Here is a 13557-nt window from a genome sequence, read left to right on the forward strand (position 1 = left end):
AGTAGCAAATGGAAAAGACTGGGGTTAGTTGAACCTAGAAGATGGTAGGACTGGCCCAGTGGATCTCACACTCAGAATTCTAACAATAGGTATTTCTCAGCTGGTGCTAGAAGTTTGGGACATTTGTATAGAGCTCAAAGAACTGGAATCCAGAACCCTGAGTGTAACACACCAGACAGCAGACAATGAAGTTTTTCTGGAGTGTGTTTTAAAAAGTAGGGGAATATTAAAACAAGGTGTTGTTACCAGTGTAAAATCTATTATTCAGGAAACACTGATAAACAGGAAGAAAATAGATCTCCCAGATTTCTAATTTCCTATTCTTTCTCCCTGTTGCAAATCCCTATAGGATGAGGGCTGGTTTAGCAGAAATATGGTTCCTGCAAAGTAGAACGAAAAAGAAGAAAGGATTTGGAAGCTGAAAAACAACAAGTTAAAAATTGGTATGCCACACATATGCCATGGCTTTTTTAGGAAATATAAAGTGGCAAGGTTTTCAGAAAAATAAACTTTCAAATTATTTAAAACAATGAAGATAAGTAGAAACATACTAGGAATTATTTTTTTAATGTACCTTTTCCAGATACAGATTTTGGAAATGGTACTGATTGCTTTGGTTTCCCACTTTGACTCCGGGAAGGTGTCACATGAGGTTGACTCTGGGAGGGTGTCACCCAAGGTTGGCTCTGGGAGGGTGTCACAGGACGCTGACTCTGGGAAGGTGTCAACTGAGGTTGCCTCTGGGAGGGTATCACAGGAGGTTGACTCTGAGAAGGCATCACCCGAGGTTGACTCTGGGAGGGTGTCACAGGAGGTTGACTCTGGGAAGGCGTCACCCGAGGTTGACTCTGGGAAGGTGTCACAGGAGGTTGACTCTGGGAAGGCATCACCCGAGGTTGACTCTGGGAAGGTAACTCATGAGGCTGATGCTGAATTTTTTCCTCTTCTTTTGCAGATGGAGTTTGAACATCTTGCTGCCTTTTTATTGGCTTATTTTTTTTACAAAGTTGATAAAGACAACATAATAAAATAAACAAAACAATAAGCAACAATAAACACAGATAACAAAACTTCTTTTTCTTCTTCCTCTTAGGAGGTGGGCCACTGTCAACACTACCTCCATAGCCTTGTATCAGGCAGTTGGGAGGGTCCCACAAATAATTGCAATGGCAATGATGTTTATTGTTGCAGATGCCCCTCTTGTTACAAAATGCAGGTGAGCAATTACTATTCAAGATGGTTATATGGACACAGTGCCTGTGGATGCATATATGATCTATCCCACACTCTGTTCCATCTTTCACTTCACCAATATCAGGTCCCTTCATCCCCAAATGGTAATCAGTACTCCAGCACATTATGTCATTGAAGCGAGCCCAATGAACAGTAGTATGATCACTCAAACTGGGAATCTCTGTCACATTCTCACACTGAATTCTTCCACACTGGACATCTGAGATATTACATTTGATATATGAAGCATTTTTGATACCACAGTGACCAACACGTTCACCTAAGGTGTTCAATTGTTTGTAGCAAGTGTGACTCGCGGTATTTGCCCCTGCACCAAAAATCCTCCTACACTGTTCATTGCGGTCATGACAGTTCTTTTCATAGCAGTAGGACCTCTCCTTACAGGGAATTCCATCTTCCACATAAACGTCATCTGGGCACTTATGGGAAGTACCATTGCACCACTCTGGAAGATCACATTCGTTGGCCTCCTTTCTACACACTTCCCCTGATGGTAGGAACTTGCAGTCTTTGCAACAAAGCCCAAAAGCACAAGTAGAACCATCGGTCAGAGTGCAGTTTGACAGACAGCAGGGATCTTTTGCACAACGCTTTAAAGGCCCACAGTCACACTCCTCTCCTTCCTCAACAACACCATTCCCACAGCGCTTCCTATTAAAGATGTCCTTTGTGTGTAGATTTTCAAGCAAACACTTTGTCTTCTCTACAGTGTATGCCCAAAAATCACCATAACTACAATTGCTAAATTTAGTTATTGGTGGGTTACCTTCATGCATTATGCATAGATATTGTGAACAACGACATGTACCATAATCATGGTTCATGCCCAAATTATGACCTAGGTGATGAGCCACTGCAATTGAAAAAGTGCCCAAAGTTTTGTTCATGAAAGTAACAATTGCACAACTGCGGTCTAGTGTACACATTCCGTTAACAGCTCCTATGCCACTTAACCCTCTTAATCCTAGACTTGTGAAAATATGTGAGGTGTCATGTCGTAACCGGGGAGTAATGTTGTCCAACTTCCACTGGCAATATAGGTGCAAAGACTTCCTTACATCATCTATTACAATGAAGTTTTTATTAGTCCAGATCTCCAAACCAAATAATAACACCTTAACACCAATTACATCAAAAATGGAATCCACTATATTAAAAATAACATATAGATCCTCCAGCAACTTTGAGTCATTCCTTTTATAACGAATGTATAGATAATTATCAATGACAACTACCATTTCAATAATTCTAAAATGAATCCACCAGCCCACATAAGAACTTTGCTTCAGAGTGGAATTATCAATTTCTTCAAATTCCATTCGGCATGTTATTTCATTTTGCATAAATCCGGATCTCATGGTTGAAAATTGTTTCTCCTTACTGTCCATCTTATATACCAGATGTTCAAATGTGGTAGAAAATTCTAGGGGCTTGATTTCATAAGCAATGTCATTTATCTGTAATATTCCTTGAAAGCCCCCAAAACAGGTACTGAGGGAAACCAGGGATTCTGGGTCCCCTTCCACATAACCATGATAGTAGCAGTTATTCTGGACAAAAGGCTGGTCCTCAAGGATAGCACCCTGGTCTGTGTAAGTGAACACAGGGAGGTGTTTGGAGAACAAAAACTTCTTGACCTTTATGTGGATAATGTGTTTCTGACCTCCAAAGGGAAGGATATAGGAGAGCCAGCCTGGAGGTTTCATGCCTCTGGCAGTGCCAGTTACCCTCACAGGAATCACCACATCCGGAGGGCTGTGATATTGGGGGTGCTCAATCTGGATGTGTCCAGAACAGGACAGAAACACCCCAAGCCAATGTAGCAGGAGTAACACCTTCATGTTCAACAAGGTTTCAAATCACAGTGATTTTGAAGTCACTGTTATGGAAACACTGGTCCGGAGCAGAAGTCAGGGCTGGAGTCACAGGTGGTGTGGCTCCTTCTTCCGAGTTGGTCAGTGTGTAGTGCTAATCATTAAAGATCCATCTTCTGGGAGAACTGAACCATCAGAGCTGCAGCACTATAAATAAAATTAAAAGCAGCATGTGGATGAGTGCACAGAAATTTTTCTTATAAGAGAATCCAGTGGGGAAGAGGAGAAACAGAAAAGAACATGAGATAAAAGTGATTAGTGCTTTCATCAAGGAATGACTCAAGAAATTGCCTAGAATTTCCTCTTAAATACTGACAGGGAAAAGGGAATAGGGAGTGTACAGAAAATAAAACTTGGCCATACACAGATAGTTATTGAATATCAGTGATGGGAAATTGATCCACTACACATTTCTTTAAATATGTAATTATTTGCAAATATTTCCACAATAATTAAAACAAAAAGTTTTAAGGGTAAGTTGAACTTATATGTTAAATTTCTGAGACAGTTTCAATTTACATATGTTAAATTGTCATAAACATTAATAGCTTTTCTATTAGATTTCAGATGATAAATTAGTTGAAAACATTAAGAGACATTTTAAAAAAACTATTCTTATGTTATTTTAAATTTTTTTGTACTTACTGGATACCTTTCTGTGGCACGATATTTATTTAATTTTCTGTTCCTTCCCTAACTTCCTCTTCTCACTAGACTAGTCAGCAGAAAGATCCTCAACAGCATCATTTGAGTCTTTCACAAATATTAGTATCTCATATAATGCCTGGCTTAATTCTTTAGGTAATAAATAATGGTTGACTTGAAGCTGATTTTTCTTGGGGTGAAATAAATATTACCCAAAATATGTTTACACTTTATTATGTTTTTTAAAGAAGAACATTATTCAACATCTATGGTAAATGCATGCTCTGGAACAAAGTTGTATAGTTTCAGTTTTTCCTGATCTTTCCTTCTAAATACAATTTAATACTCTGAAACAAGTCAATGGAAAACAACAAAAAGATTCTGAAAACTCATGGATATAGAGAATAGAAGGATGGTTAATAAAAAGAAAAACTCTGACTAGTGACCTTTGGACTTGAGGAAGGTCAGTTATCTGAGTTTCTTCTTATCTTTCATGTATATCCCAAACTGGATTCTGGACAGATCTTTAACCCCAAACCTCCAACAGGCATAGACAATCAATCAATCAATCAATCAATCAATAAGAGGTTTCCCTTTCTGGCCAAATGACTAAGAATGGAAAAGCTCAGTAAAGACATGGTGAGGTGCTCCAGCCCCTTCATTAGAGTCAGGGAATCGGGACACATGTGTGTGTTGATTCACCCACGGTGGCTGTTTCAGACTTGGCAGACCCATCAAAAACATACTCCACATTCAGTGCACTGGATGTGGGGTGTCCATTCCACCCATATTGGCAACATCACAGCACTGGATGACTAACTTAACCCTCATTCAGTAACCAGGTAACTAGCTAACTGATCTGCCTTCAGAAGCATCAGTGAAGCCCTACCTAGCTGATATAACACTGCTGTAGAATTAGGCCAGTGAAATGGAGCCTGAATGAGCCACAGAAGTATTATCCATAAAGCCTGATATTTCCTAGCCCTCTATCAAATGACATAGGAAGACCAAAGCCTGGTTGTTTCTGCTCCTTCCATCTTCAGGAGTGAAAGTGGCCCAGTGACATGAATGGCCTAGAAAGGGCCTTTTGTCCCAGATGGCACCAGCAATGATTGAGCTGAAACTCCTTCAGAATCAAAAAAGCAAAATAAAGTGTAATAATATTGAGAGAGCTATCAAAATCAAACATTTCTGGAACTCAGCCCACAAAAGCACACCAGAATATACACTCTAAACATAGAAAGGCAACTATCTTCTAAAATAGAAAATTTAAATAGATCAAGCATCTCCTACAGAGTGACATCAGCAAAATGGCAGAGTGGGAAGTTCTGCACCATCCTACTCCCCAGAATATATTTCAACAACAATTTTTGAACACATTATCTTTGTAAGAAATTCTGAAGCTAATTGAATGACTACCACACCCTGGGAAAATGAAAAATCAGAGTTACCAAAGTTGGCAGGCAGATTCAGAATACCCCCTCAGTGGAGTCCCTGTCCTCAATGTACTGCCATACAATCAGAAAGAGAACCTCTAGTTCCCAGCTTCACCCAGTCATTGGAAGAGATTGATTTGTGTCCAGTACTCCAAACTTTTTGAAGAGCCTTTATACACAAATTACTTATGTCAGTTGGAGCTCTGACTGGTCTACTACAATCTAGCTTTCTGCAGAGGATGGAGATGATGGTTTCATCTGGTGGATGCCACAGACCCCTGCCCCCAACCCAATTTCTTGGCATTGAGTAAGCAAATAAGAAATCCCAGCTTTCAGCTTCCTGCTATGGAGGAAGAGCACTGATCTTTGTATCTGACACTACAACTTTTTAATGGCTGCCTAAAGATCTAGCAGCTATCTAACTAGTTTTAGAGCTCAAATGGGTCTGGCACAGTCTAGACACCTGTGGGAGAATGGAGATGCAGCCTGAGCCAGTAGACAGCATAGATCCTCCCTACTCCTCAGTACATAGAGAGCAGGCAAAAAATTCCAGCTTTCAACTTTCTCCTGGGACTGGGGAGGGTGTGGAAGACTTGATTAGTGCATCCAATGCCCAAATTTCTCCAGGGCTCTCCAAAGAACTGGCATCTTACTAACTAGTCTTAGGGCTCTGAAAGGTCTATCACAGTCTAGCCCCCAGGGAGGAAAATAGATGGAGGCTAGTGCTGGTGGACACCATAGATCCTCCCTCCTACTCAGCACAGAGCAAGCAGAAAGAACATCCCAAGTGTCAGCTTTCTTCTAGAGAAGAAAAGAATTGATCATGTGCCCAGCATCCAACCTCTCCAGGACTACAGAAAGAACTGGTATGAGACTTGCCACTCTTGGATTTCTGATGAGTCTGGTACAGTCTAGACACCTGGGATAAAATATTAATAGAAATGGTAGTTTGAACTGGTTGATACAATAGTTTCCCACCCCAGGTCAGCACAGAGGAGTAGACAAAAATCACACCTGTTTCTTTTCATGGAGAGAGAGAGGGTTATTAGAATGTCTAGAATCTCTGGCTTTGCTGGTTGGTGGAGGTCTCCTCCTATACAAGGCTAGTAGGTAAAGACTGAGAGAGGGCTTTCTGCGTCTAATGTGCAAATATCAACACAGATAACTAAGGAAAATGTAGAATCAGGCAAAGATGTTCCAAACAAAGAAGAGATAAATCTTCAGAAACCAACCCTAATGAAGCATCATTATATGATTTACCTGATTTAGAATGCAAAATATGATACACAGATGTTTACGGAGGTCAAGAGAACAACACGGAAACAAAGTTAGAATTTCAACGAAGCAACAGAAAATATTTTTAAAGTACCAAAACAGAAATCTTGAAGCTGAGGAATGCAATAACTGAATTAAATTATTCAATAGAGAGCTTCCACAATGGACTAGGAGAAGCAGAAGAAACAATCAGTGAACTTGAAAACATATCATTGGAAATGATTCAGTCAGTAGAGTAGAAAGAACAAAAAAGAGAGGAGAAAACTTAAGAAACTGATAGGACCTCTTCAAGGACACCAATATAAGCATTAAGGAAGTGTCAGAGGAGAAAAAAGAAGGGGCCAGAAAGCCGATTTAAAGAAATAATGGCTGAACACTTCCCAAATCTGAGGAAGGCAATAGACTTTCAGATCCATGAAGCCCAAAAGTTCCCAAATAAGATGAACTCAAATAAATCAACATTGAGACACACTGTAATCAAATTGTAAAAAGTCAAAAACAAAGTGTATTGTGAGATAAAGAGAAAAGTGACTTGTCACATAAAAGAAAGTGTCCATGAAACTATTTGTGAATTTTTCAGCATAAACTTTGCAGGCCACAAGGAGTGGGATGATACATTCAAAGTTCTAAAAGAAAAGAAACTGCCAACCAAGAACACTATACCTAGCCTTTAATAGTGGAGAAGTGATAAAGACTATTTAAAATAAATAAAAGCTGAGAGAGATCATCATCAATAGTATATTACCTGCCGTAGAAAAAATGTTAAAAGGAGTTCTTCAAGTTGAAATGATAGGATACTAAATAGCAACATCATAGCATAAGAAAGTATGAAACTTGATAACAAAAGTAAGCATAGGGACAGATACAGGTATTGTATTACTGCAAAAGTGATGTATAAATGACTATTATTTTTTATTCATTACAAATATGTTATTGTATATATTTAAGGTATACAACATGATGTTTTCATATACATATACATAATGAAGTGATTACTACAGTAATAATGACTTTTAATTCTAGTATAAAAGTCAAAAGACAAAAATATTGAAAAACTAAATAAAATATGTTAAAAGATACACAATATGAATAGATGTAAATTGCAGCAACAATAAAACAAAGTGTGGGGTAGGGTGTTAGAGCTCCTGTGTGTGTGACTGCAGAGATTATTCTAGAGTTTCTGTGTGCTATTGAACTTATCAGCTTAAAATAGACTATTAAGTAGTTTTTAAAATAAAGAGAAGCAAAATTAATAAATGTTAGCTAGACAAAGAAAAAGAGAAGACTAAATATCAGAAATGAAAGAGGCAACATCAATACAGATGCCACAGAAATAAAATGGATCATAAGATAACACTATGGAAGGGATTTTCATGGAATGTTTTGGCAACAATATAGATTTTAATACTACCATAGCATGCTTATTTTTCTTTTAGCTTTTCTGTTAGTTTCCTATGGCTGCTGTAACAAATTACCACAATCTCAGTGTCTTAAAGCAACACAAATGTATTACCTTATAGTTCTGCAGTTCTGAAGGCTAAAATGAGTTTCATTGGCCAAAACGAAAGTGTCAGCAGGACTGAGTTTCTTTTTGGAGGTTAAAAGGGAAAAATCTGTTTCTCATTCCCTTCCATCTTCTGGAAGCCACCCACATTAATGGCTCATAGACTTACTCCTTCAATTTTCAAGGGTGTTTAGAGGTAGCAGGTCAAATCATACTCATATCACTTCATTTTGACTCTGCCTCTTCTGCTTCCCTCCTTCACTTATAAGAACCCTTGGAATTGCATTGGACTCACAGTATAATACAGGGAAATCTCCCTATGTTAAGGTCATCTGATTAGCAACCTTGATTCCATCTGCAACCTTGATTACCTTTACCATGTAAATTGGAATCCTTGTTGGTTTCAGGGATTACGACAGGAACATTCCTGGGAGACAGTTATTCCACCCACTTCATCCTCTTTATTGTATTCATCTTCCTAATAACTAATCCTACTGTCTTTTAATCTGTGTATATTCTTTTTTTGTGAAGTTTTCTTCCAGGAATGTAGAGTCCATGTATTTTTCTCTTGTACCTATCCAAGTGTTGTAATATAAACATGGTATCATTTACAGTCAGTGAGGATGTGAGGAGACAGGTGCCTTCTAAAATAGAATATAGAATGATAAATCAAGCCCCAGGCTGCAGAGAAAATGTGGCAAAATGGTCAAGATCCAGAGTTTCCTTTTAAGAAATTAATCAAGAGTAATATTAAGTAATTTAATCAAACATTTATGGGAAAAAATATCATAGCATTACTTATAATAGTAAAAATATGTGAACAATTCTCAACTTTGGTTAAATAAATTAATCATATTTCATTTTTATATGGAAGAGTAATTAGTATAAATTATATTTTCAAAGGATATTAACTGATACATCAAAATACTTGGTGTTTACTTTGAAATGTAAAAGCATGATAAAATAACTAACCCAATTTTAACTTTAAACAATGATGTTTGCATAGCACTGTTTTATGTATGCACATTACTATAAATATTTCTATACTTTTATTCATTTATTTAGTATAGTTTATTGTGAAGTATACATAAATATTAACACTGGTTTTCCCTGGAATTGTGAGTTTAATTGTTACTTGTATTTTCTTTGTAAGGCCTTTCTCTACACATTTTTTTTCAAATACATATAAATTCAATTTATAATCAGAAAAAAGATATTTTTAAAGTGAAGACATTGAAAATAGGTTCAATTTTAATTCGTTTTAGTAGATAGGATTCTGACATCCTATGTATAATTTTTTTTTAAATTTTTACTTTGTTTTTGGTTCCGTAATTTTATTTAAAATATACAAAGGTATAAAGAAGACAATGATAATGATGATGATGAAGAAAAATGAGGAAGATGAATTGCCACACTGTCTTCCACAATGTGCACATGTACCCTAGAATTAGAGTATAATAATAAAAAAGTTTTGGCCGGGCGCGGTGGCTCAAGCCTGTAATCCCAGCACTTTGGGAGGCCAAGACGGGCGGATCATGAGGTCAGGAGATCGAGACCATCCTGGCTAACACGGTGAAACCCCGTCTCTACTAAAAACACAAAAAACTAGCCGGGCGCAGTGGTGGGCGCCTGTAGTCCCAGCTACTCGGGAGGCTGAGGCAGGAGAATGGCGTGAACCCGGGAGGCGGAGCTCGCAGTGAGCTGAGATCCGGCCACTGCACTCCAGTCCGGGCGACAGAGCGAGACTCTGCCTCAAAAAAAAAAAAAAAAAAAGTTTTAAAAAATAAATAATTTAAGAAAAGAAAATAATGAAGAGGATGATTGATGACGTTATTTTTTCCAGCTAGTGGAAAATAAGAGACGAAGTTTTCTAATGACAGATCTGACTACATAATGGAAAGACTGTTGGAATGTTGACTTTTCCAGGGTGAAGGTGCTCTCATCTTTCTTTTTTTTCTAGAACTAATCCCCTTATGCAAAAATACGAGTAGAAACAATGGGGGGGTGGAGCAAGATGGCCGAATAGGAACAGCTCCAGTCTCCAACTCCCAGCGCGAGTGACACAGAAGACCGGTGATTTCTGCATTTTCAACTGAGGTACTGGGGTCATCTCACTAGGGAGTGCCGGACAATCGGTGCTGGTCAGCTGCTGCAGCCTGACCAGCGAGAGCTGAAGCAGAGCGAGGCATCGCCTCACCTGGAAGTGCAAGGGGGAAGGGAATCCGTTTTCCTAGCCAGGGGAACTGAGACACACAACACCTGGAAAATCGGGTAACTCCCACCTCAATACTGCGCTTTAAGCAAACAGGCACACCAGGAGAATATATCCCACACCTGGCCGGGAGGGTCCCACGCCCACGGAGCCTCCCTCACTGCTAACACAGCAGTCTGCTGCGATCTATCCGCAAGGCAGCAGCGAGGCTGGGGAAGGGGTGCCCGCCATTGCTGAGGCTTAAGTAGGTAAACAAAGCCGCTGGGAAGCTTGAACTGGGTGGAGCTCACAGCAGCTCAAGGAAGCCTGCCTGTCTCTGTAGTCTCCACCTCTGGGGACAGCGCACAGCTGAAGACCAACAGGGGAAGCAGCGGGGGCCGGTGGAGACGCGAACGACTCTGTCTGACAGCTTTGGGGAGAGCCGTGGATCTCCCAATGCGGAGGTTGAGATCTGAGAATGGACAGACTGCCTGCTCAGGTGGGTCCCTGACCCCTGAGTAGCCTAGCTGGGAGACATCCCCCACTAGGGGCAGTCTGACACCCCACACCTCACAGGGTGGAGTACACCCCTGAGAGGAAACTTCCAAAGGAAGAATCAGACAGGTACACTCGCTGTTCAGCAATATTCTATCTTCGGCAACCTCTGCTGCTGATACCCAGGCAAACAGGGTCTGGAGTGGACCTCAAGCAATCTCCAACAGACGAACAGACAGTCCTTCTGACTGTCAGAAGGAAAACTGTCAAACAGGAAGGACACCTATACCAAAACCCCATCAGTACGTCACCATCATCAAAGACCAGAGACAGATAAAACCACAAAGATGGGGAAGAAGCAGGGCAGAAAAGCTGGAAATTCAAAAAAATAAGAGTGCATCTCCCCCTGCAAAGGAGAGCAGCCCATCGCCAGCAACGGATCAAAGCTGGTCAGAGAATGACTTTGACGAGATGAGAGAAGAAGGCTTCAGTCCATCAAACTTCTCAGAGCTAAAGGAGGAATTACATACCCAGAACAAAGAAACTAAAAATCTTGAAAAAAGAGTGGAAGAATTGACAGCTAGACTAATTAATGCAGAGAAGATCATAAACAAAATGACAGAGATGAAAACCATGACACGAGAAATACGTGACAAATGCACAAGCTTCAGTAACCGACTCGATCAACTGGAAGAAAGAGTATCAGCGATTGAGGATCAAATGAATGAAATGAAGCGAGAAGCGAAACCAAAAGAAAAAAGAAGAAAAAGAAATGAACAAAGCCTGCAAGAAGTATGGGATTAAGTAAAAAGACCAAATCTACGTCTGATTGGGGTGCCTGAAAGTGAGGGGGAAAATGGAACCAAGTTGGAAAACACTCTTCAGGATATCATCCAGGAGAACTTCCCCAACCTAGTAGGGCAGGCCAACATTCAAATTCAGGAAATACAGAGAATGCCACAAAGATACTCCTCCAGAAGAGCAACTCCAAGACACATAATTGTCAGATTCACCAAAGTTGAAATGAAGGAAAAAATCTTAAGGGCAGCCAGAGAGAAAGGTCGGGTTACCCACAAAGGGAAGCCCATCAGACTAACAGCAGATCTCTCGGCAGAAACTCTACAAGCCAGAAGAGAGTGGGGGCCAATATTCAACATTCTTAAAGAAAAGAATTTTAAACCCAGAATTTCATATCCAGCCAAACTAAGTTTCATAAGTGAAGGAGAAATAAAATCCTTTACACATAAGCAAATGCTTAGAGATTTTGTCACCACCAGGCCTGCCTTACAAGAGACCCTGAAGGAAGCCCTAAACATGGAAAGGAACAACCGGTACCAGCCATTGCAAAAACATGCCAAAATGCAAAGACCATTGAGGCTAGGAAGAAACCGCATCAACTAACGAGCAAAATAACCAGTTAATATCATAATGACAGGATCAAGTTCACACATAACAATATTAACCTTAAATGTAAATGGACTAAATGCTCCAATTAAAAGACACAGACTGGCAAACTGGATAAAGAGTCAAGACCCATCAGTCTGCTGTATTCAGGAGACCCATCTCACATGCAGAGACATACATAGGCTCAAAATAAAGGGATGGAGGAAGATCTACCAAGCAAATGGAGAACAAAAAAAAGCAGGGGTTGCAATCCTAGTCTCTGATAAAACAGACTTTAAACTATCAAAGATCAAAAGAGACAAAGAAGGCCATTACATAATGGTAAAGGGATCAATTCAACAGGAAGAGCTAACTCTCCTAAATATATATGCACCCAATACAGGAGCACCCAGATTCATAAAGCAAGTCCTTAGAGACTTACAAAGAGACTTAGACTCCCATACAATAATAATGGGAGACTTCAACACTCCACTGTCAACATTAGACAGATCAATGAGACAGAAAGTTAACAAGGATATCCAGGAATTGAACTCATCTCTGCACCAAGCAGACCTAATAGACATCTATAGAACTCTCCACCCCAAATCAACAGAATATACATTCTTCTCAGCACCACATCGCACTTATTCCAAAATTGACCACATAATTGGAAGTAAAGCACTCCTCAGCAAATGTAAAAGAACAGAAATTATAACAAACTGTCTCTCAGACCACAGTGTAATCAAACTAGAACTCAGGACTAAGAAACTCAATCAAAACCGCTCAACTACATGGAAACTGAACAACCTGCTCCTGAATGACTACTGGGTACATAACGAAATGAAAGCAGAAATAAAGATGTTCTTTGAAACCAATGAGAACAAAGATACAACATACCAGAATCTCTGGGACACATTTAAAGCAGTGTGTAGAGGGAAATTTATAGCACTAAATGCCCACAAGAGAAAGCAGGAAAGATCTAAAATTGACACTCTAACATCACAATTAAAAGAACTAGAGAGGCAAGAGCAAACACATTCAAAAGCTAGCAGAAGGCAAGAAATAACTAAGATCAGAGCAGAACTGAAGGAGATAGAGACACAAGAAACCCTCCAAAAAATCAATGAATCCAGGAGTTGGTTTTTTGAAAAGATCAACAAAATTGACAGACCGCTAGCAAGACTAATAAAGAAGAAAAGAGAGAGGAATCAAATAGACATAATGAAAAATGATAAAGGGGATATCACCACTGACCCCACAGAAATACAAACAACCATCAGAGAATGCTATAAACGCCTCTACGCAAATCAACTAGAAAATCTAGAAGAAATGGATAATTTTCGGGACACTTACACTCTCCCAAGACTAAACCAGGAAGAAGTTGAATCCCTGAATAGACCAATAGCAGGCTCTGAAATTGAGGCAACAATTAATAGCCTACCCACCAAAAAAAGCCCAGGACCAGATGGATTCACAGCTGAATTCTACCAGAGGTACAAG

General features: G+C 39.6%; 1 protein-coding gene across 2 annotated transcripts in view; it reads right to left on the reverse strand.

Annotated features, from left to right (window-relative positions):
• Positions 1–557: 557 nt before the first annotated feature.
• ADAM29 (ADAM metallopeptidase domain 29) overlaps positions 558–13557 on the reverse strand; it is a 71242-nt gene continuing 58242 nt past the window's right edge. For both annotated transcript variants that reach the window (XM_010384081.1, XM_010384080.2), the window contains one exon: positions 558–3275. In XM_010384081.1, coding sequence (XP_010382383.1) covers positions 558–3095 — 2538 coding nt within the window. In that variant the 5' untranslated portion in view covers positions 3096–3275. The remainder of the gene's footprint in view (positions 3276–13557) is intronic.

Source organism: Rhinopithecus roxellana, chromosome 2 (genome assembly GCF_007565055.1).
Source record: "Rhinopithecus roxellana isolate Shanxi Qingling chromosome 2, ASM756505v1, whole genome shotgun sequence".
Classification (NCBI taxonomy): domain Eukaryota; kingdom Metazoa; phylum Chordata; class Mammalia; order Primates; family Cercopithecidae; genus Rhinopithecus; species Rhinopithecus roxellana.